The sequence below is a fragment of the Hypanus sabinus genome, chromosome 19 (assembly GCF_030144855.1).
Source record: "Hypanus sabinus isolate sHypSab1 chromosome 19, sHypSab1.hap1, whole genome shotgun sequence".
In the NCBI taxonomy this organism is placed as follows: Eukaryota; Metazoa; Chordata; class Chondrichthyes; order Myliobatiformes; family Dasyatidae; genus Hypanus; species Hypanus sabinus.
Window position 1 is genome coordinate 20,498,747 of NC_082724.1, and position 25,537 is coordinate 20,524,283.

General features: G+C 39.1%; 1 protein-coding gene across 2 annotated transcripts in view; it reads right to left on the reverse strand.

Annotated features, from left to right (window-relative positions):
- Positions 1 to 511: 511 nt before the first annotated feature.
- LOC132377783 (protein bicaudal D homolog 2-like) overlaps positions 512 to 25,537 on the reverse strand; it is a 55,409-nt gene continuing 30,383 nt past the window's right edge. The window contains exons 4-8 of one of the 2 annotated variants that reach the window (XM_059944133.1): positions 21,219 to 21,665; positions 15,728 to 16,756; positions 15,181 to 15,332; positions 5,116 to 5,326; positions 512 to 2,420 (exon numbers count right to left, since the gene is read on the reverse strand). In XM_059944133.1, coding sequence (XP_059800116.1) covers positions 2,415 to 2,420; positions 5,116 to 5,326; positions 15,181 to 15,332; positions 15,728 to 16,756; positions 21,219 to 21,665 — 1,845 coding nt within the window. In that variant the 3' untranslated portion in view covers positions 512 to 2,414. Of the gene's footprint in view, positions 5,327 to 15,180; positions 15,333 to 15,727; positions 16,757 to 21,218; positions 21,666 to 25,537 lie in introns of both variants that reach the window. The other variant, XM_059944132.1, reaches the window with a different exon arrangement.

The window sequence follows — 25,537 nt, forward strand, 5'->3', positions numbered from 1 at the left end:
AATCCCATCATTTGGCTGGATTCTTGTCCCATAACACTTCTCTCCAACTCTGCCTTTTTTAAAAAAAGGCACACCACTAGCATCCTCCTCCATTTGGTTTAACACATTTCCTCTCTACTTCAGTCTCACGTTGCCCTCTTCATTCCATTTTATTTCCATCCAATGACTGGTTATTTAACTAGATACTGCACACTAAAGTAACCACATCCTTTACATAGTGGTCCAAGGAACAATCTTTTAAATGTACCCAAGGTGGAAGTATTTTTAAAATAAAATTATACACCAATCATCAACAATTTAGCAGATGTGCGATAACCAAAATCATCTGTGTGACAACCAGTCACTTTTGTGCTAAATCTATGGGTGATTAACAAGAGTTTCCCAGGATCAAAACCCTTTGAATTTCAAAGTGAAGCTTTAATCTATGGTTCTGAAAAACAGGCTTGATTCTTATTCTGAAGAACAATTTCATAATCTTCATTCAAATTATTTAATGAATTATTCCAAAAAGCAAGAGAAAACCAATTTATTTTTAATTGAGTAAAAGGAGGAAACAGGATGCGGTCTTTTTGTAATCACATTTATTGACATAGCCAATAGGATTACCTTTACACAGATACTAACCTTGTACAACAAACCTTTCTCCAGGTTTTACATGTTTGCTCATCCAATGTCAAATATTTCAAAGTTAAATGTATTCAGTTTCACACCATTTTTTAAAATCTTAATTCAATTATTTAAAAAAACTGTGTAAAGGTCTCTAGGCTGGCACACATGCATATAACATTATGTTTAGGCCAACCTGCCACTAAATGATAATGCACATAAAGAATACAGTACTGTGACACTGCTTCAAATAAATACTCACTTGAAGTACATATTTTAATGTAACTGAGCATACCAATACTGCAAAACAGGTAAAAACCATTCTTCCAGCGAACAGAAAATCTTCCATAATAATGCTAAAATTCATCATTTAAATTGCACTTAATTTAATTTTACTTTTAAATTTAACCTGATTTGTCAAAACCCAGCCTCAACAAACTTTGCCATTTTAATCAAGTGGCTTGCTATGTTGATGCAGCATTTATTTTCTGTTTGCTGAATTTACACAATGATTACATGGCTGTTAAAGAAAGTTATGTCTTAATATTTTCTGCCAACAATACCAGTTACTTGCGACCATCACCAAACCAAGCTAAGATGCATGATACAGCCTTCTGTACTGTAATCACAAATATGTTAATACAATTCAAATTGTTCATTAGGAGTCCAAAGTCATTAGATTTGGTTCCCCAAGCATGCCCTGAATTTGCATGAATCTGCATTTCATAAGTATCACTGACAAAAAAGAATTCCATACAATTTATAAAATTAAGACTACTGTGGAAATTCTGTGCAAAAGGGAGGGGTTCTCAGTTGCACTTATTGCTCTCTGCTTTCTTTTTAAAATCTGAATAGTTTGCGAAAACATTTTGTAGGAACAAGCACTCGTGAAATTATCAAAGGCACTACTGGCAGAATTAATAAAAACAAGGCATGGAAAAAAAACACCCCACAACAAATAACCTTAGATATTACCTCTAGGCGCACCAAGTTTGGCACAATAAACAAAATCAAAATAATGAAACAATTCCAATTTGGAATTTATTTGGCGCATTTGTAGAAAATTCTGTTAAATCAATGATACTTGATTTTGTTTTAATAAACCCAAAAATCTGGCATTAGCTGGTAATATTACTTTATAAAGTTTCCCATTACCATTACCAGAGCAAGTCAAGTTTTTTCCTTGTTACATTGAACTATTCCTAAGAATAATATCCATGAAAACCCCAGAAAACCCCTGGATTTTAGAACATGGCAGTTAACATCAGTAAAAACAAAACAAATTTTAAATGGAGAAAATGCTGAAGAACAAATCCTGGTAGTGTAAAATTTAGTTACATCACAGGTCAAAAATAAAGTCAATTTTTCTGCAACATGCTGATGCAGAAATCAATCACATCAAAAAGAAAATCACACTACTGTCAGGAGTTTTATCCACAAATCACAGCATTTTCTGCCATTCCAAGAATAAAAGAAATATATATCAAAAGTGCACAGGTATAACATCCGTTAAAAACACTGAATAATTGCAACAAAACATAATACCATAACACCATCTCAAAAATGTGTAATATTCTATAAAGCCTTAGGTTAATTAAATCATTGAAGCTTTCTTCAACACTTGTGAGTTTCTCTTCCTCCAGCAGCAATTTTAGTAATGCATTTGTTCATATTTGCAAATTAAAGACAAAATATGCAGCAAATTAACTGCCCTTATTATTGTTTCCATAGCATTTTGTGCAACAGACTACAGAAACTTTTTAAATAAACTGCACTCTTGGCCAGAAAGTCCTTCTCCAGGGACTATTTTATCTCTGAAAAAGGGAAAATACAAAAAAAAAAATTAGCCAAAAAACCTTATTAAAAATAAACACTTGCACAAGGAGCAGCTCATGAAGAATGCATAGCACGAGGTTTGTTAATTATATTAGTCTATTAATGCAAACAGCAAACTGTTAGTGATCGGAGAAAATGGCCATTTTGAGTTACTTCTTAGCATAAAGCATACAGTTGTTTAATACAATATCAGCTGTTTATAGGAAGCTAACCTCACAAGTACTGAGTGACCTTCATGCAGAGAGATGACATTTCACAGGAACTGCTTTACAGAGCCTTTAGGATTAGAAAGAAACATGCAGATCATTTGCAGACTCCTATAGCAAATACAGCCAGAAGCCAAAGGACAGCCTGCTAACAGAGGTAGGCAATATATTGATTTCACTTGCTGTATCTTAACAGCTGTTAACAGATGCATATACCAAATTTTAAAGCACACAGACGCATTGCCGTATCAGAAAATTATACTTTTAAAATACATTAAATTTTCTGAAGTAATTTCAAAAATCTCTTCAGCAAGTATTAAATTTGGTGACTGTTTACTTTTGCCTTTACTATAGGGAAGCCACTGTATCATTAAAAAGTTTCCTGAAATACCTGAAGCAAATACAGATCTCCTTCAAATACAGCAAAAATGTTTGTTACATTTCCAAATGCTAGCTTTAGACAAAGCTCTAGCATTTATCAATAGTGTAATACAAATAAGTAGATCAAAGGCCTTCAAAGGATTGTGCAGCATAAAAAACAAGCCAAATTGAATTTAACAGAAATGCTTTGTATACAAAATTTCAATGGCAAATATAACAAACATCGAGTTTCTTTTCACTCATTAGTCCCAAAATATGTTGAATCACTACTAAATTACATCATTACAAGATCCTGCTTCAAGGTATTTTTACCAAGTTCTTTAACAGACAAATACCACGTATCAACCACAGAGAAGCTAAAAGGACAAAACTAGCCTCATTACTTTGACCATGAAATCATACTCTAGAGCCAACAGCACTATAAATGAACAAGAATTTAAATTTAACACATACATTATGGTTTTTAAATTGTTTGTAATATATCAGTTACATATGACAAAATATACTTAAAATTGTGTGTTCTTTTTAACATGCTCAGACAACTAGTACTGCAATACTGCTTCCCAAACAACAGTGATTATAAATAATTATACTTAAGCACAACTGAATAGGACTGAGTTATCAAATACTAATGTTGTATTTAAATAGCAAATTACAGGCAAAAATAAGACAACCCTATATTTAAAAGAAAGATACAGAAATGGAATTGAAAACCAAAAATGTGGTCATTTTATGGCAGGTTTGCTTTTTAAAGTGGGAAATGGAGAATTCTTGTTCATCTCTAAGAAAACTGAGGTGAAAATTTTAACCATAAAATCTAATTTTAAAGACATTTTACAGATTGTGAAATTTTCTGGGAATAAATCAGCATTGCCTTCCTTTTGTTGTCAAATCTAGTTTTCTGTTTAGTTTCTGAGCAATGTAGTGGATGGTACAACAAAGCTGCCATAATTGGTGAGAAGGCAGGATTAGGAACATTTTACTTGATTGGATAGAAGCTCTGACTTGAGTCACACGAAGACAGGGAATTCATGTTAAAATGTGTTATTTGTATGACTACTGGTGCTTTTTTTAAAAAAATGGAACTTGGTATATTCTGTCCCTTATGTATATTCTCATTTGTGCTTAATTGAAATAACACCATGTAAAAAGATTGTGTATTTTGCTGAATGTGCACTGAATCCAAAGCACATTATTTTAAAACAAGAATTAACATATGCCCTTCTATATTTGAATTCCTAGCACTTAGGATCATCTTATTATCCTATAATAATATGCATAACTGGGAGTTAAACACTGTATGTGCTTATTTTAATAATACATAGATAATTACATTACTGAAGTTAACGTGCAAATACTAGTGTTATGAACAATGAAGCAATCCATGATTTTTCTGAATAATGTTATATACAGGAAATATATTAACTAAACCTCTTGGTTGCAATATCATTTTACTCACTAATCTACTCAAATAGTTTCGAGAACAGCATTAGTAAATAGAAAACTCCAAGATCCTAAGCAATTACAAATGTTCTCTCAAAACATTTATAAAACTGCATATCATTTTGGAGGATTTACTTTAGAAAGGGATAAATTTGCATATATCAAATACTGTAAACATGAGCAATATTAAATGGAACCTTTTGTCAAGAAGGTGAAGTGCAAATTAAAGCTGGGTGGGGGGGGGGGAAGAAAAGCACATTTGTGCTGTACAGACTTCAGACTTATGGTGTTGGAGCAAGCTGAAAGTATGAGCTGATTTCTCAGAGATACCATGCTATAATGAACAGATTTTCAAGATTAAAGCCCTATATCACATGGACGTTAGGCTACATTACTGCAGATATTTCAAATTCACGCAAATTAATAGTCAACAATCCAACACAGATGAACTCACTTCATACTATGAAAATAGGGCAGTAAAGCTGCACTGCACACCAAAGCATTAACATCTATCATTCAAAAGATGAACCCCAACAATGCACCACAGTCAATCACAGTAGATTTTGTACTTTTCACTGCAATACATCTGCTTATCAACACCTACTCCCTCTTGTTTGACCACACAAGAGTGCACATGACTTACACTGGGATTGTTAGCTCTAGTTTTGGTCCATGATTTGGTTCGGCCACGTTTTGACTGTTCATTATCAAACTCCAAGTCCTCCAGCCGCTGTGTCAGTGCCAGTTTCTGCTGAATGGCCATGCGGAGAAGAGAATTCAGCGTCTTCTTCTCATCTTCAGCAGCAGCAAGTTGACGCTGCATTTCATCGAGCTGATTCACATATTCATCGCATCTGAAATACAAAATTTAAATCTGGCTATTTTCACAAAAATATTAGCAATATTCTTTTACCTACCAACAGTTATACCCTACCATTCTGGTCTCAAGCTCTACTGTCAATTGATGACAATGAACAACATTCACAGCAAACTCCAATGATGAGAATATAATGCAAGCTTGATATAATTAGGAATAATGTGTCATTATATAAATGGCAGAATACATGACCTGTAATTCATTTTGCCTAACATAAATTGACCTGCATAAGGCCAAAACATAAATTCAATATTTATCTTACATATTTCAGCACTACAATCAAAAGCAAATACAGCACAATTTTGAATTAAAAAAGAAACCATGAGATCCCAGAAACAAGCACAAGAATGTAACAGGCATCTTACAGAAGAAAAAACTGTATCTTGAACCAAGTTATACAGTTATGATAATGTTTTCAGTGGTGTAAACACATAGCAATATGCAAATTCCAGACACCTTGAAAACAGATTGCACTTGACCAAGCACTTACATTCACACCAAATAAAACTAACAGACACGACCAAATACACTGAATTAATGTAGCATTAAGCAGTTATGAAATTGTATTAGAAATAAAACAGTAGAATAGATAGTCCAATTCAGAGTGTCACCTGCCTCTGCCTTTTTATACCAGGCAACTTCAAACTCCATTGTTGAACAATGCAAACGAAAATGTGAAATTTCCTTTTCATGCTTATGAGTTATTCTGAGTATTGCACATGATCAAATTTGTTAAATGGGCAGCTATTAAGAGAGATTTCAACAATTTTATTAGAATATGCTAAAGGACATTTGCTTTGTAACCCAGCTTAGAGTTTTGAAACTGAAATTAGTTTTTACTTGATAGATGTATAGTAAATAACTTAAGCACAGAGATCCTTATTTAAATATCCTTCAAATGTTACCAGTAGTACAAAATAAATTAAAAACAATACACAAGATCTGAAAATTAATCTGAACTTACATTTGCCTTTTTTTTTAAAAAAAGCCACAGGTAGATCTAAACTATGACTCACAGAAAGATACTTGGGTCAGTCCTTCATCCTGCTGAATTTGCTTATCCCTCTGGGCTAAATAATGGTAAAACTGGATTCTGTGCCCCTGAGACTTTTAAGAATGTAGTCATCGCAGGCAGCAGCACCATTTAGAGAGATCCCCTCTTGCTGTTGAGAATATGGAGGTAAGCCATCTTCTCAAATTGCTTCAGTCCTTCTAGTGAAGTTGCTCCCAAAATTCATGAGGTTACCGAAGAAAACAATACACTTTTCCACAAGGATACCTACTTTTGAACTGACAGGCCTGTTCTGAGTCTATCATTTAGCACAAATGCAGTCTCACAACTTAATGGAAAGGTGTCCTTAATATGAAAATGAAGCCACCTCCACACAGATGGTATGAAACACATAGCAATGGTGACACATCTTCATTGGATGGATTCACAGGATGCAGTAGGTAGGCTTCTCCATTTGTTTGCTCACTATCAGTCATAGGCACAATCAGGTAGCAACATTCTTTGGGATGCTCTTGAGACAGCTAGTTGTACTAGTCACCATGTTGAATTCATTTTGTTCCCTTTCTACTGTTCTTCTGCTCAACACAGAGGATACTAATTTAACAGGACAGAGGAGCATGGATGGTAATTCAGAAAAATGTTTTCTTCCTCATGTTTAACTTGATGTATGAGACAAGACATGAACAGTGATTGTGATGGAAGAGACCAACACTGTCTGCAAGATATGATCCTAAGGAGAATAACTACAGCAGCCTTTTGCTTGATTAGTCTTTGTGACAGTCCTCACTATTTACAAGGACATTGGACTAGTGACCAGGTGAGCATGATTTTGCCATGTACAAAATCAGTGCCTAGGTCCAATACTGAATTTCTCTCCAATTTTATTGATTGTCATTTAGTTTTGAGGCAATAAATAAAAATGAAGATGCTGGAACTCTAAAACAAACAAAATGCTGGATGCAACTAATAACTTCAACTGAGCAAATCAACATCTTAGGTGAAGGATCCTGCATCCAAACAATCTTACTGCTGGTTGCCTGACCTGCAGAGTGCTTCCTGCATCCTAAGTTTAGTTGTCATTCGAATATAGTAGTTATGAACTGAATGACGAGGATCTGGTCACACTGAGGATAGACTAAAGATGATAATTTTTCTTCCATAAAGATCATTTCAGTTTAAAATGGCTATTTTTATTAAATTGAATTATTAAACAAATTTAAATTCCACTGCTACCCTGGTGGGATTTGGACCTACTTATCCAGATCAATAGACTAATCCTCTGGGCTACTAATCTGGTAATACAAGACCCTGTGCTGGGAAGCCAAAGAGGAAAATCTATCAACAGCTCCTAGGAACTCCATTCTTAGGAATATTCAGTAAATTTTTTTTAAAAATCAAGGGTTTCAGAAACTTCAATCACCATGTCCAGGGTTGTTAATTTCTTCTCTCGTATACTGATTACATTATGAGAGACAATGCTACCCTACAATGCTGCTATCCAGATGTTCTTGAGCTGACACATTTGGTCCCATTACACAACAAAATCCACTGCACAATTAAAACTTGCTACTTGTTTAAAGAGCTGGCAAACAAATAATAATTCTCATCTCCAATGAACAGCAGGATTTAATGTGAGTAACAGAGAATTAGTTTCTTTCAGGAAATCAGGGTGAAATCACATCTTCAAACCAGAAGAAAATGTTCCCACCCTTTGTGCTCTGACAGGTGCTCCCTCTAAAGAATTGGTGCTATGAATTAAGTTCTAATTACAGCAAATTAAGAGATACTATCAGGTCTGCATAAACATAAGTTAGTATGTATACCCAACACTATCTACTATTTATACTGTAATGTTGTAAGAATAAATTTTCGTTTATCAACTAAACTAAATTTCTGCTTCATTTTCGAGCAGAATTTGAAAGTAGTCCCTGCATGGCAGCTGCTGACATTGGAGCTGGAACCTACAGGCCAAAGGTTCCCAGGGCCAGCTATCACTCCCAGGTATGGATATTGCTTATTATACTGATATTTAGGTGGAAAGTGAGAGAATCTGGTTTCAGGCTGAATGTGTTTGGCCTCATTAACAGTCACTCTGAGGCATCTTCTCAACAAGCACAAATTTCAAGGTTGATTATTGAGAAGGAAGCACATCCCAGGATAAACAAACAATTTCATGAAAGAAATGAAGGAAACCGAAAATTTCATATTTTTGACAAAATCTTAGAAAAATAGAAAATGGAATTATTTTGTTTGACGAGATTGTTAATTTGGCCAAATATTGGTCACGGTGATTATGAATTTTCTGCAAATAACTAGAAGTTCAGAGATAACCTTTCTGAAAAATGTACACTTTGGACACACAAATTACTTGAGGTGACCTCAGAAGAGGATGAAAAGAGACCGCAAAAATGACTACTTCAGCAATCAGGAAGCCAAAATGGTGATTTTGTTGCACATGGATTCCATAATAAAAACAGCAGAGAGCGCTAGAATATGAAGTTCCACAGCTCCCACACGGCTACAATACGAAAAGCCAACATGCAGTCACTGTAGCAATTGCAACAGAAGTCTCAAAAGTAAACACCTACATTTATCCTACCTGATGTATCTTTGTAGAGTTTAATAACCTGAAGCATAATAATAAATTATGGTTAGAAGAAAATCTCACTATAGAAGTACAGATTTCAGCAAATAAGGTATTCCTTCAATCCATTTCACCACAGCCAGCTCCACAGTAAAACCACCAGCTCAAAATTAATTTCCCTACACACTAGACGATATTCCAGTCAGTAAATCAATTGTATCAGTATTTATGGCTGTAGCAAAGATACCAGAAAAAATTGATAAAGGTCAATTCTCCTTTCATCATTGTTTCTTGTTAAAATTATGTTTCCATTATTACTGATTTGTCAGTGTTGATAGGCTTTCAAGAGTTGAGCCATTCAACGCCTCTCAACCTGTAGAAGTCAGGATAGGGTAGTGACAATGTACAAGGAAGGGAAGGGAAGGAAAGGAAGAAACAGGAGAAAGAGCAAGATGGTCACAGGGGAGGTACAGATGCAAAGACCCGTCTTTTTTTGAATAAGGCGCCTTTAATTGAAAAGCCTAGGTTTTCACTGTTACAATGCCTGGTCTCAGAGACAGATAACAATTACTCCTCAAACCACCCCTCTTTAATTTCCTCTTCACACTCTTCTCCATCTCAAAGAGAAAGGATTTTACTTCTGCACTATTTTTTTAAAATGGCATTTCATTGCTGTTGCTTATTTGTTTAATTAAGCTGTAATTAGCCATTTTTAAATGGGAATTTTTAAACTGCAAATTACATCAATGTTGATAATTCTGCTTCATTGCACTTCAAAGTGAATAAACGTTTTAAGATTTCAGTTAAACTAAGAAATTCTGTATTTTTCTCAAGTTTATGCAATGAGCTTTCATTGCTATTAAAATGTCCTTTTGCAGTCAATTTTTTTCAGTTTCAGAAGTACACACTTAAAAGCTCTTGTAAGCTTTGACAGATATGTAATCAAGTAAATTGTGTGGATTCCAATTAATTGAGCCATCAGTTAATTAAGACAGCAGCTTATTTGGGACAACTCTGAGAAAACAAAAACTAATCAAGAAAGTAGCTGGGACACTATGCACTTAATTGGGACAGGAGACTGTTCAGAACTATTTTGCTCACTGTGATTTCAAACATTCAGGCTTGGAGATGCCAGCTAGGAATGAAGATTAAACTATTTTACTGTTTCAAGCTAGAAACTATGAACAATTTGAAGGTATCAACAATAATTTTGAATGTTAGAATGAAAGTAAAGATTTGGAGGATATATTTGTTGTCAGCATTGTACAAAGGCAATCCATTATCTACACGAGGTGCTTGACTTATTTAATTTACAGTCAAAGGAACATGACATGGATGAATTCCTCTGTTGACAAGTATTAGAAACTAATACAATTTTATAATACCTCAGTAGTATTTGTGGTGTTCTAATTTGTCCTATATTTCATTTAAATATATTTTGTTTATTCAGATTGTCTTTTTTATATACTTTTTTAATTATTTCCATGAAACTTTGGCTAATTGGGGCAACCACTTAATTGGACCAAAATATACTAGGTCCTGATGTGTCCCAATTAACCAGAATCCACTGTATATTCAAAACAATGCACAGGAAAGGATACAGCAATATTCATTTAAGTGACAGTGCACCCCTCCCATACTGCTATCAATTTGCATAACACATATTCTGTTCCATTCAGAATAAAGCAATACCTTCTGAATGTTAATGAAATTTCTGACACCAATGAAAGCTATTCATGAAAATAATTAAAAATGGTATAAAATTAATGATATGAGCAATGCTATGTTTTTAAAAAAAAAGTCAACTGTGAATTCAGAAGCTATAATTGGTGATTAGTAAGCCTATCACTGTTGTCTATATGAACTACAATCACATGACAAATTAAATTGATAATTTGCTAAAACCAAATCAGAAAAGGCACCCGAACTTGAATGTCAGATGAAACCTGCAACAAACAGGTAACAAAATTAAGGAAATAAAATTAAAGACTGAGCCTTGAACTATTTTGAGTATGCTCAAGCTAGCTAATGAGACTTCAAACAAGGCAGACAAGGTCATTAAAATTCAAAAGTTAGGGCCTGATAAGATCTTACAGAAACACATGCTATTGCAACACTCTACAACAATGTTCAGGATCCATTACCAGCTTTGTCTATAGCACAGAAACTAAGATTTCTTTTTATTGAAGTGCCCTCTTGAATCAGGAAAACTAGGAAATCCCCAGGCCTCAAGGAACTTCAGCATATTAACAAATATCTCAACTAACTCCTTAATCCACTTCAATTACTTTATTCTTTGAGGTGCTCTCAGAGGTTGAAAACAATATTTTTCCCCATCTGCATCTACCTGCACCTATGAGCAGTTTTTCCAGTGTTGTTTATTCCATACTTATAACACCCTTTTACACTCAAAAATAAATCTAAATTCTGTTGTTACATGGTTGTCATCAAGTTATTCCAACCTCTGTAGTTTTAATAAACATTCTGTCTTCTAAAATTCTTTGTTCAGATTTCCCTCCAAAACATAATGCAGAATTTGTCCCTATTTTAAAGATCAGATATCCATATCCAAAGTAAAATATTAGTCTATAGTAGTGATCAATATAACTAACCTTCATTAAATGTATATTTCTATTATATAACTACTTTATCCCCCACCCTGAATTAATACTTTGTTTTAAATCAAAAGATCTGGCATCCAGATCTAATCTCAAATTGAATCAGATTATCTAAATTGCACTACCTACTAAAAATGTAACAAAATGCCAAAACAAACATTTCTTAAAATTATAATCTCTAAATTGCTAGTTAACTTTGTACTAATATGCAGAAAAAACAAATAAATGTATGCCAAAAGTGAAAAGCCAGACTTTGAAACTTGAAAGAAACAGGAAGTAGAAAAAGCTGGAAATACTCAGCAAGGTAAGAGAAATAGAATTAACACATCAAGTTAATAATCTTCCATCAGCACTAAAGGGAGACTGACTTGATTATGTGAGGTTTTAAGTCCAACTGCGATGGTTGCAATAAGTATATTTGAAATAGAAAAGATGAAAGCACTGATGAAATTCCAGCAGAATTAATTACAACACGAGGAGGATACAAAGCAATCAATCTGTAATTGAAAAGTAAAGTATTAAATGATTCACCAGAACAGACATCCCAAACAAACTGCTTGAAGCTATCGGGCTTCAAAGGTCATGCCCTGGTTACACACAAGGTCAAGAGCAAAACCCAAAGTAATTTAGCCAATAAGGATTTACATTTTGCCAAGAATATGGAACAAGAGAGGCAATAGAATAATGATTCTTCAACTAAGCTAATATAGAACAATCAATAAGTATATTTACTTTGTAGGATTTGGAAGAAATTCAGAGTGAATCACACTAAGGAAATACTGAGGAGCCAGAAAGATAGCCATGGCCTTTGAAAATGAGAAACTATAGGTGGATAGAACATGTGGACCCAGAAGTGACTGGAAGAGAAGCATGACAAAGATGCTGCTTATCATCTGTTTTCTTTAATATTTATTCAAAGATAATGAAGAAAAACCTGATTGACTAGAAAAAGTTGTCAGAGATGCCAGTGACAAAATATTGGAGTTCTCATGAATGGAACCACATTGACAGCAAATACACAGGTGAACATTGAAGTAATGAATTACAACATGTAAATTACCATGGGCAAGATCAAAGTCACAAGTTTCTAGAGGTGCAGGGAAGGAATCACATGATTAATAACCAAGGTCTATTTAAACAAAATACAGAATTTAAATATCTAAAGATAACTCATTATGTTTGATACATCAAGGAAATTAGAGATAAGGCTACAGTGAAAACACAGCAAGTGAGCATTAACAAGTACATAAGTAATTGAAAATTATTTGAAAGAATTATAAATGAGGTGGCTTTGACAACGTGATGGAAATAACAGGTTGATTCCTTTTAGATGATACACTGAGGAAATAATACATTGAATGCCATCTTGGACAAAATGTTAAAGTGAGGCTATCTGTCTTTTCAGCATTCCTCTGGTGAAAACATATACTTCAGCCAAATTCACAATCTGTCCACCACCACTTTCTGTTTGTGAATCATTGTTGTGAAACTGCAGTCATACTGCCTACAGTGAATGGAATAATAATTATATTTCTAAAAGTATTTTAGGATATCGCAAGATTATGAAAGGCACTATGTAAATATGGGTCACTGTTTACAGTAAGACAAAAAAATTTGCACGTGCTTTGACAAAAGATAGGCTGTTGAAAGATGACATCAGATATGACAAGAATGCAAAATCATAAGAAATAGAACAAGCAGGCCATTCAATACTTTGCAATCAGATCCTACCTGATCTTTTACAGCACCACTTTCTTGTCATAACCCCATATGACTTGATTTCCAATACATCCTAAAATCTATCAAAAAGTGGCCATGAAGCACAAAGCTCAAAGCTCAAAGCTCTCTTGGCTGGAGAGTCACTACCATCTGAATGAAGAAATTTCTGCTCAACTCAGTCCTGAGTAATTGACACCTTATTTAAAATCCACATGCCCTAGTTCCACTGAAGGGAAACAACCTCAAGAATTGTACACATTTCAATGAGATCACTTCTCATTCTTCTAAACTGTAAAAGTATAGGCCCAATCTGCTTAATCTCTCCTTATCCCATTCCAGGAATCAACTGGATAATCATTTGTTGCACTCGCTATTGCAAGCATTTTCTTCCTTCAGTAGGGATCCTAGATCTCTGCACTGCATTTCACAAGGGCACATAGGGCACAACACAAAAGACATCTCTATATGGTACTAACATGTTCTTGCTATTGAGCCCAACATGCACTATCTGCCTTCCTAATTGCTTGCAGCACCCAAATGTTATTGATTCATATGGAAGAACAGCTAGGTCCTTACTAACATCTTTTCATTGCTCAGTTTTAAAACAATACCCCATCTTTCTACCTTTCTATCAAGTGAATGAGCTGCCAATTTTTCACATTGATATTCTTGATACACTGAACTCACCTAATCACTTGGGTTGTTTTTATTCCCTTCGAAGTCCATCTCTACAACAGCCTCAAATCACACTACCACCCAAGCTTTGTACTATCAGAAAATGTATTACATTGGTCCAAATCATTGATATACATTGTGAACGATTGCGCACCCAGCAACAACCCCTAGAGCAACCCACTAAAGCCCTCTAATCCAAAAAAAAAACTTCTTCAGTTTATTTTTTCTGACCAGCATGTTAACCCACACCCTCCTCATCTCATCTTCTTTAATAACCTTCTGAGTGTGCCATCAGGAAATCCAAATACACCACATCAGTTCCCCTTTTCTTGTTTGCTAGTTACAATCCCAAACAGATTTTTGAATATGATTTTTTTTTAACATATAGTCATTTATGTGCAATCCCCAATTATTTTATGCTCCTTGCTGCCACTTTAATATTGATTCTAATATTTACTGCTAGGATGAGAGAGGAGAGAGAGAGCGAGAGAGCACAAGAGAGAGCGAGAGAAAGAGATCAAGATGGATTAAAAGGAAGATGGTTCACTTGCATAACTGGTGACAAAGTGTTGGGAGAAGCACATGACAGGAAGCTGAAGAAACCAAAAAAATTAAGCCAGAAGAGTTGCCTGAAGTAATAATTAATTCTTTCAGACTGTACAACAAATAATGCAGCATGGTGTGTGTTAAAATAGATTCCATGAAGATTCACATCAGAATTCTGCTCCCAACATACTGCAATGTGCATAAATATCTTTTGTACAATATTTCCTATTTACCTTCAAAGGAGTCACTAGTTTAATACAGACACTTTAGGAAACCAAGTCTTACACAGAAAAACAAATACAAATTTTGAGGCAAATTAACGATGTTGCAAGCTTCCTAATAGCAAGCAAGCATTTAATGATGAACTAGACAATCCTAATTGAAGAAAGCAAAAGGGTCAGTAATAAAAATAATGGAACCAGCTATTTTTGGAAGTGACAAAAGGTATTGGTTCAGAAAGTTAACTATGTTCTTTATGTTGTGTAAATTAGTTGCTCTTATTGTAACTTAAGAATTACACCAAACATCAAAAAATGTTTTAAAATTGTACAGGTTTTAGATAATCTAATCTCAATCAAGGTGAGCACACAACTATAAATCCTCATCAAGATATCTGAATGCAAAAATAAGTGAAACATCTCAATATTGTGCCAAAACAAAATTCATATTGATTTTACCTTGTTGCAAACATAGCTCTCAGAGATGAAAAGGTAGCAGCATCCTCCTTTAAAGCTTTCAGCTCATTACGTAGCTTCAGTATTGTCTCAGTAACCATAGCTTTCTCAATTTCATATTTACTCTTCAAGTTTGAAAGGGCCACTTCAGCAGTCTGAAAATAGAAACATCCTGCATTTAGAAAAAATGCATTTCAATGCATATGTTACTTAAACTGGAGAAGGTGAGAAGTAACATTAAATTCAATTTAATTCCATTAAAGACTCACTGTTCTTTGCATTATACAAATGTAAACTATTGCTTTTGTAACGATGCAAAACCATGCACATTATTTCATTATAAGCAAATTTGTAGTGACTATTAGAATATTTACTAGGTCCACTTGGAATTACTAAGTTTGTTGACATGAACATTTAACTGGCTAGAGTTGTTGACTACCCTGATAGCTGTTTAAATCTATGCATTTATCCTTTACTTTAAATTAACAGTGTGAGACCCATAGATCACCACTTATTCATTGACATTGTTATAAGATGATAATTTCCTTACCTGCTTGTTTGCTTTGAGCACAGTTCTTAATGTTGCTATTTGTTCTCGCTTGGTACTCAACAGTGACTTAAGTTTCAAGATCTCATCCATAAAAACTTCTTTGTCTTTGTCTGCCACTGTTCCCAATTCATGTGATGCAGCACGTTGTTTGGATAATTCTGTTGATCTATCAACTGCTTTCTGCAAATGCTTGATTTGGTCTCGAATGACAGCAATCAGGTTGTAAATATTCAATGGTTCTTTGCGTGGATCACTGACATAGGACACAGGTAAGGGCAAAGGTGAAGCAGGAGATGGTACAACATCTCCACTACCATTTTCAGTCTTTCCCACCTCTCCAGGGAAAAGACCCTTGGTAAGCAGAACTGGAGATCTTCTTTCTTTACCATCTGGACTACTGCGAACATCTTTGCCTTCTTTAAAGTAATCCAGAATCACTCTGTTGGGTGTTTCATTGTTGCAGATACAAACGTGGTTGTATAGATTTGCTAATTCTTCACTGAAGGTGACCAGTTCATCCTGAGCAACAGTCAAACTACCTTGAGTTCCTTCAGCTACCTCACTTACTTTCTTCAGTTCCTTTTCTAGGCAGACTATCTGGTCCTGTTCTTGTTTATTTGTTTTTTCTAGTATTTCAAGTTTCTCTGTCAAAGCTTGGATTTCACTTTCATTCTTGGTCTTCTCTTTCTCATATTTATTCTCATTATCCGCATATTTAGCCTTTAGGTTTTTAAGTTCTTCTTTAAGTTCGTTAATATCAGCTACTGCTACCTTGTATTTGCATTCCAAAATCTCAGGTCCATTGATGTCTACCTCGTAGTAATCTCCATCTTCATGACTGTCTCGCTCTTTTTCATTGTCAAGCGCAGTCTGCCGTTCTTTGCTAGCCTGGAGCTTTTTCATGGCACTGACATGCTCAGTGAGTCTGTTGACTTTTTCATTTTGCTCTGACAAGGCACCTCTTGTATGTTCTAACTGCTTTTGTGACTCTTGGAGAGTAGCTAGTAGTGTGTTCTTGTCCCTTTCCACCTAAATTGGTAAGAAATCAATATCTTGAAAGAAAAGACTTGGATTTGCATTACGCTATCATAAATGTTCTTAACAAACAAAGAAATTATATTGCAGTCATGTTATAAAATAGAGGATGGCATCCAAATTGTGTACATAGGAAGGGTCCACATTAAAAAAGCACTCAAGAAAGATGTGATCTACATGGATTTTAGTAAGGCATTTGACAAGGTTCCACGTGGTAGGCTTATTCAGAAAGTCAGAAGGCATGGAATCCAAGGAAATTTGGCCAGGTGAATTCAAGCTTGCCTGCAGAAAGCAGAGGGTCATGGTGGAGGGAGTACATTCGGATTGGAGGGTTGTGACTAGTGGTGTCCCACAAGGATCGGTTCTGGGACTTCTACTTTTCGTGATTTTTATTAACGACCTGGATGCGGGGGTAGAAGGGTGGGTTGGCAAATTTGCAGACGACACAAAGGTTGGTGGTGTTGTGGATAGTGTTGAGGATTGTCGAAGATTGCAGAGAGACATAGATAGGATGCAGAACTGGGCTGAGAAGTGGCAGCTGGAGTTCAACCCAGAGAAATGTGAGGTGGTACACTTTGGAAGGACAAACTCCAAGGCAGAGTACAAAGTAAATGGCAAGATACTTGGGAGTGTGGATGAACAGAAGGATCTGGGGGTACATGTCCACAAATCCCTGAAAGTTGCCTCACAGGTAGATAGGATAGTTAAGAAAACTTATGGAGTGCTAGTTTTCATAAGTCAAGGGATAGAATTTAAGAGTCACGGGGTAATGATGCAGCTCTATAAAACTCTGGTTAGGCCACATTTGGAGTACTGTGTCTAGTTCTGGTCGCCTCACTATAAGAAGGATGTGGAAGCATTGGAAAGGGTACAGAGGAGATTTACCAGGATGCTGCCTGGTTTAGAGAGTATGTATTATGATCAGAGATTAATGGAGCGAAGGCTTTACTCTCTGGAAAGGAGGATGATGAGAGGGGACAAGATAGAGGTATACAAGATGTTAAGAGGAATAGATAGAGTGGACAGCCAGCGCCTCTTCCCCTGGGCACCACTGCTCAATACAAGAGGTCATAGCTTTAAGATAAGGGGAGGGAAGTTCAAGGGGGATATTAGAGGAACGTTTTTTTACTCAGAGAGTTGTTAGTGCATGGAATGCACTGCCCGAGTCAGTGGTGGGGGCAGATACACTAGTGAAACAGTAAAATTTAAGAGACTACTAGATAGGTATATGGAGGAGTTTGTGGAGAGATATATGGGGGGGGGGGGGGAGAGACAGGGTTTAAAGGTCAGCACAACATTGTGGGCCGAATGGCCTGTACTGTGCTGTATTGTTCTTTGTCCTTTGAAATGTAGTTTTCACTGAAGGGATAAATACTGCTGAGATAGTGGAGGATAGTGAGGCATTTACTAACCTCAACACAAATTTGACTTAGTGGTTCTGATGACTAAAGAGGTGTGACAAATGGTCACAAATGGCAGAAATGCAAGTCAGATGCAGTTTCTCAGTTGTAAAACTTCATGAAGGAATTGCATAACACTCATTCCATAAAAACAATGTCAAATTGATTTTCATTGAGAAACATCCAATAACCAATTATCAAAAGGGATTACCAAAAAGTAATTATTGAGTTTGATTCTACGGATTATTCAAGACGACGAAATTGTGGATGAGCTGAATAAGCATTTTGCATCAGTCTTTACTGTAGAAGACACTAGCAGTATGGTGGAATTCCAGGTATCAAGGGGCATGAAGTGTGTGAAGTTACCACTAGCCAGGGAGAAGGTTCTTGGGAATCAAAGGACTGGAGGTAGATAAGTCACCTGGACCAGATGGTGTGCACCCCAGAGTTCTGAAAGAGGCGGCTGAAGAGATTGTGAAGTCATTAGTAATGATCTTTCAATAATCACCAGATTCTGGAATGGTTCCAGAAGACTAGAAAATTGCAAATGTCACTCCACTCTTCAAGAAGGAAGAGGGGTAGAAGAAAGGAAATTATAGGCCAGTTAGTCTGACCTCAATGCTTGGGAAGATGTTGGAGTTGATTAAGGATGAGAACTCAAGATACTTGGAGGAACATGGTAAAATAGGCCATAGTCAGTATGATTTCTTCAAGGGAAAATCTTGCATGACAAATCTGAAGTAATTCTTTGAAGAAATAACAAACAGAATAGACAAAGGAGAATTTGTTAATTCTGTATACTTGGATCTTCAGAAGGCCTTTGCCAAGGTGCCACACATGAGACTGTTTAACAAACTACAAGCCCATGGTATTACAGGAAAGATTCTAGCATGGATAAAGCAATGGCTGATTGGTAGGAGGCAAAGAGTGGAAATAAAGGGAGCCTGTTCTGGCTGGCTGCCAGTGACTAGTCGTGTTCCACAGTCATTGGAACACAGTCTGTGCTGGAACTGATTCTTTTTACATTATATGCCAATGATTGGATGTTGGAATTGATGGCTTTGTTGCAAAATTGGTAGACGCAAATAAGATGGATGTTGGGGCAGGTCATTTTGAGGAAATAGAGAAGGACTTAGATTAGGAGAATGAGCAAAGAAATGCAAGATAGAATACAGCGTTGTAAGTGTACGGCCATACACTTTGGTAGAAGAAATGAAAGGGTTGACTGTGTTCTAAATGGAGAGAAAATGCAAAATATTGACGAGCAAATCGACTTGGGAGTTCTTGTACAGGTTTCCCTAAAGGTTAATTAGCAGGTTCAGTCTGTGGTGAGGAAGGCAAATGCAATATTAACATTCATTTCAAGAGGACTAGAATATAAAAGTAAGTATGCAATATTGAGACTTTATAAAGCACTGAGGTACTGTGAGCAGGTTGGGGCCTCTCATCTTAGAAAGGATGCGCTGAAGCTGGGGAGGGCTCAAAGGAGGTTCATGAAAATGATTCCAGGATTGAATGGCTTGTCTTGTGATAAACGTTTGATGGCTCTGGAGCTGTATTCACTGGAATTCAGGAGAATGAGGGGTGACTTCACTGAAACCTATCGAATGGTGAAAGATCTTGATAAGAGTGGATGTGGAGAGGATGTTTCCTTTGGTGGGAGAGCAAGACCAGAGGACACAGCTTCAGAACAGAAGGGCATCCTTTTAGAACAGAGATGAGGAGGAATTTCTTTAGCCAGAGTGGAGAATCTATGGAATTTTTTGCCACGGGCAGCTGTGGAGGCCAAGTCTTTATGTATATTTATGGCAGAGATCGATAGATTCTTGATTGGTCTGAGCATGAAGGGATACTTGGAGAAGGCAGGAGATTGGCACTGAGAGAAAAATTGGATCTGCCATGATGAAATGGCAGAGCAGATGTGATGAGCCAAACGGCCTAATTCTGCTCCTATATCTTATGGTCTTATGTTTCACAGAAATATGTGAAACAGGAAAAATAAATTTAGCAAATATTCACCCAGACACCTCCCAATCGAGAAAATATACAATACATACTGAGGCATAATTTATTCGTCCATTAGGAAGGCTGCAGTGGGATCTGGACCAAGCTGAAAAATTGCAGATGCAGGTTAATGCAGATAAGTGTGAGGTGTTGCACTTTGGGAGGATCAACCAGGGTAGGACTTACACAGTGAACTGTGAGACACTGATGAGTACAGTAGAACAGAAGGATATGGGAATACAGAGGCATAATTCCTTGAAATTGGCTGCACGGGTAGATGTCATAAAGGAAGCTTTTGGCACATTGGCCTTCATAAATCAAAGCAATGAATACAGGACTTGGGATGTTTGTTCAAGTTTTATAATTATGTTGGTGAGGCCTAAAATGGAGTATTGTGTACAGTTCTGGTCACCTACTCACAGGAAAGATATCAGCAAGATTGAAAGAGTGCAGGAAAAATTTATTAGGATGTTGCCGGGACTTGAAGACCTAATTTGTAAGGAAAGGCTGAATAGGTTAGGACTTTAATCCCTGCAGCATAGGGGAATGAGGGGAGATTTGATAAAGGTACACAAATTATGAGAGGTATAGACAAGGTAAATGCAAGCAGGCTTTTGCATTGAGGTTGAGTGAGACTACAACTGGAGGTCATTGATTAAGGGTGAAGGGTGAAATATTTAGGGAAAACTTGAGGGGTAACCTCTTCACTGAGGGTGATCAGAGTGTGGAACCAGCCGCCAGGGAAGTGGTGGGTACAGGTTCACTTTCAACATTTTAGAGAAATTTCACAAAGCACATGAATGGGAGGGGTATGGAGGACAATGGGGCAAGACAAGGGATCAGGCAGATTAATAGTTCAGCATGGACTAATTGGGCCAAAGGGTCTGTTCCTCTGCTGGTGTCCTATGATTATATTTTACATAGAAAACTATTTTATATGTCTTCTTCTTTGGAGAAAACTATTACAGTATTGCTATCTTTGATCAAGTAGTTATATTACACAAATGTCCAAAGGTATCACATGACTAATAAGTAACTGAAAAATCACATACCTGCATCAGCTGCTGTTTCAGTTTCTGCATTTCAGATATATTCAGCTCACTTAATAAATCAGACACCAAGCTTGGTGCAGGCTTGAAATGATCATTCTTCTTAGGAGTGGACAATTTATTGTCACCATTCATTTTATTTAGGCTGATTTCAAAACCATTAACAAGTTCATCATTGTTTGGTTCACCACCATCATCGCTAAACTTCAATCCATCCAGAGAGATATTCAATTGGCTGGTGTACATTGAATCACTGATGTTCATATAGTGAGATAATTCTTTGCGCATATTATTCTTCTGCTCACGTTCATTCTTCAGTGTCTCCAAGGATTCCTCAAGTTGACGTTCTGCTATTTCTTTTAGCCTTATAGCATCTTCCAACTGACTGTTAAGGAATTCTGTGTCTTCTTCAAGCCTTTTAATCTCATGTTTGAGACTTTCAAATTCAACCTGCATTATAATAGAAAATAAACTCCAATTTTTGAGCAATATGATATTTCACTGGTAACTAAATTAGTGATAAAAATAAAACTTCCATAAAATCTATCCAGATTTATATCAAATTTACCTATATCACATTCAGCAAACACAAGTGCAAACCCAAGTAAATCCATTCCTTTTCCTCAAATGTCCGTTAGATTCAAAATATACTAACAACAAATGTTTGAAAGAAAAGCAACTTTTGGTGCATGCAAATCAACTATGAAAGTGCTTTTCAAGACGTTGTAGCGATGTGCTACACACAGCACTGAAATAACGACACGCAGTCAGTAAGTCATTTGGAGACTAGTTTATTCAAACTTCGCGGCACTGTCATTTAATCCCTAGCGCCCACCCTTTCCGGGCGGAAATGGCGTCAGAGGTGCATTACCAAAGTCTCCCCCCGCGCGCTGGCTATTTGTGAGCCGGTTCGCTTGCGTAGAAAGTGGGTCGCCACATAACTCCCCCACCCCCCCCCCCAGAACTGGCGATACACCCCCCAATGTCCACAGTCTGGATCAGCCTCTGTTTAGGAGGTCTGCCTCTGCGCCATGGTGCCTGAACCTCAACCGGCTGTGCCAAGTCCACATGGGCTGGTTTGAGTCGGTCCACCATGAAAACCTCCTCTCTCCCCCCAATGTCCAGAACGTACGAGGACCCGTTGTTGTTGATCACCTTGAATGGCCCCTCATACAGCCGCTGTAGCGGTGCCCGCTGTCCGCCCCTTCGTACAAACACAAACTTACAGTTCTGCAGGTCTTTGGGTACATCGGTCGGGGTCCACGGGGCCAGGTTGCCGAGCCTTTCACGTAGCCTGTCCAGGACTGCTGTGGGTTCTTCCTCTTGCCCCCTTGGGGGTGGTATGAACTCTCCCGGGACGGCCAGGGGCGTGCCTTACACCAACTCGGCCGACGAGGCATGCAGATCCTCTTTGGGTGCTGTACGAATTCCAAGCAGGACCCAGGGAAGCTCATCCACCCAGTTAGGTCCTCTCAGGCAGGCCATGAGAGCCGACTTCAAGTGACGGTGGAAACGTTCCACCAGTCCGTTCGACTGTGGGTGGCAGGCAGTTGTGTGGTGTAGCTGCATTCCCAACAGGCTGGAGGTGAACTGGGCGCTTCTGTCGGAGGTAGTGTGGGCCGGTACACCGAAGCATGCGACCCAGGTTGCAATCAGTGCTCGGGCGCAGGAATCGGCAGATGTGTCAGTGAGTGGGACCGCCTCTGGCCACCTCGTGAACCGGTCTACCATAGTTAGAAGGTACCGCGCTCCTCAGGACACTGGTAGAGGGCCCACGATATCCACATGAACGTGGTCGAACCTCTGGTAGATGGGTTCGAACTGCTGTGGCGGGGCTTTACAGTGCTGCTGTACCTTGGCTGTTTGGCACTGCGCGCATGGTCTGACCTATTCACTGACCTGCTTGCAAAGTCCGTGCCACAGGAACTTGCTGGAGACCAGCCAGACAGTTGTCCTGATAGATGGGTGCGCCAAACCGTATGGAGTCGAAAATTTGCCGCCTCCAGGCTGCTGGGACAATGGGGTGAGGTTGGCTGGTAGCCACATCACGCAGGAGGGTCCTATCACCTGGGCCTACGAGAAAATCCTGCAGCTGCAAACCTGAGACTGCGGTCCTGTAGCTGGGCATCTCCTCGTCTGCCTGCTGCACCTCTGCCAGTGATGCATAGTCCACCTCCAGGGACAGGGCATGGACAGCTGTTCTGGAGAGTGCGTCCACCACGACATTGTCCTTTCCCGAGACATGCTGGATGTCCGTCGTTTACTCGGAGATGTAGGACAGATGTCACTGCTGGCGAGCCGACCAGGGATCAGACACCTTCGTGCACACGAAGGTCAACGATTTGTGGTCCGTGAACGCGGTGAACGGCCTGCCTTCTAAGAAGTACTTGAAATGCCAGATTGCCAGATACAGTGCCAACAGCTCCCGGTCGAAAGCACTGTACTTGAGTTCGGGTGGTTATAGGTGCTTGCTGAAGAACGCCAGGGGTTGCCAGCACCCCTCGATGAGCTGCTCCAGCACCCCACCGACTGCTGTGTTGGATGCGTCCACCGTGAGGGCGGTCGGAACGTCTGTTATGGGGTGCACCAGCATCGCGGCATCTGCCAAGGCTTCCTTGGCTTTAACGAAAGCAGCCGCGGCCTCCTCGTCCCAAGTAATGTCCTTGCCTTAACCCGACATCAGTGTGTACAAAGGGCCCATGATACAGGCTGCTGAGGGGAGGAAACGGTGGTTCACCATACCAACGAACTCCTGCAGGCCTTTGACCGTGTTGGGCCGGGCAAAGTGGCAGATCGTGTCTACCTTGGTGGGCAGAGGGGTTGCCCCGTCTTTGGTAATCCTGTGGCCCAGGAAGTCGATGGTATTGAGACCGAATTGGCATTTGGCCTGGTTGATCGTGAGGCCGAAATCACTCAGACGGGAGTAGAGATGGCGGAGATGGGACAGATGCTCCTGACAACAACTGCTGGCTATAAGGATGTCGTCCAAATAGATGAACGCAAAGTCCAGGTCGCAACCCACTGCATCCATTAGCTGCTGGAACGTCTGTGCGGCATTCTTCAGGCCGAACGGCATTCGGAGGAACTCGAACAGGCTGAACGGGGTGATGAGTGCTGTTTTGGGGATGTCTTCAGGGTTCACCAGGATTTGATGGTATCCCCGGACGAGGTCTACTTTGAAAAAGATTCTTGCCCCATGCAGGTTTGCTGCAAAGTCCTGTATGTGCGGCACGGGGTAGCGGTCTGGAGTGGTAGCCTCGTTCAGTCTGCGGTAGTCACCGCATGGTCTCCAACCCCTGGCTGCTTTGGGCACCATGTGCAGGGGGGGAGGCTCATGCAGGGGGGAGGCCCACCTCCCTACGATCCCCAATTCCTCCATCCTCTTGAACTCTTCCTTCGCCAGGCGGAGCTTTTCCAGGGGGGAGCCTTCTTGCGCGGGCATGAAGGGGTGGTCCCTGGGTCGGGATGTGGTGCTGTACCCCGTGTCTGGGCATGGCTGCCGTGAACTGCGGTGCCAGAATCAATGGAAAGTCTGCCAGGATTCTGGTAAATTCGTTGTCTGACAGCTTGATGGAGTCCAGGTATGGGGCCGGCAACTTGGCTTCATCCAGGGAGAACACCTGGAAAGTCTTGTCATGTACCAGTCTTTTCCCTTGCAAGTCGACCAGCAGGCTGTGAGCTCACAAGAAGTCCACCCCCAGGAGTGGTTGGGCCACCACGGCCAGTGTGAAGTCCCATGTGAACTGGCTGGCGCCGAACTGCAGCTGCACTGTGCAGGTGCTGTAGGTCCGTATCGTGCTGCCGTTTGCAGCCCTCAGGGTGGGTCCTGGCTTCCTGTTGCGGGTGTCGTACCACTTCGGGGGCAAGACGCTGATCTCTGCTCCGGTGTCGACCAAGAAGCAGCGTCCCGATTGTTTGTCCCAGACATACAAGAGGCTGTCCTGGTGGCCAGCCGCCATAGTCATTAGCGGCAGCTGGCACTGGCCCTGGCAGGGCGGGCGAAAACGGCAGGCATTTTTGCCCCACCGCTGGTGGTAGAAACACCACTGTTCACTGGCCTCTTCATTCCTGCCTCTGTGTTGTGTGCGCCCCCCTGCTGGGCCTGCTCTGGTCTGCTGTTGGGCGCATGGCCTGGTAATCTGACCGATGGATGCCATGCTCTCCCTCTTGGCTTTCCACAGCACGTCTGCCCGGGCCGCCACCTTCCAGGGGTGGGGGTCGCTGATATCTGCGTCGGCCAGCAGCAGATGTATGTCCTCGGCCAGTCGCTGTAGGAACGCTTGCTCGAACATGAGGCAGGGCTTGTGTTCGTCAGCCAGGGA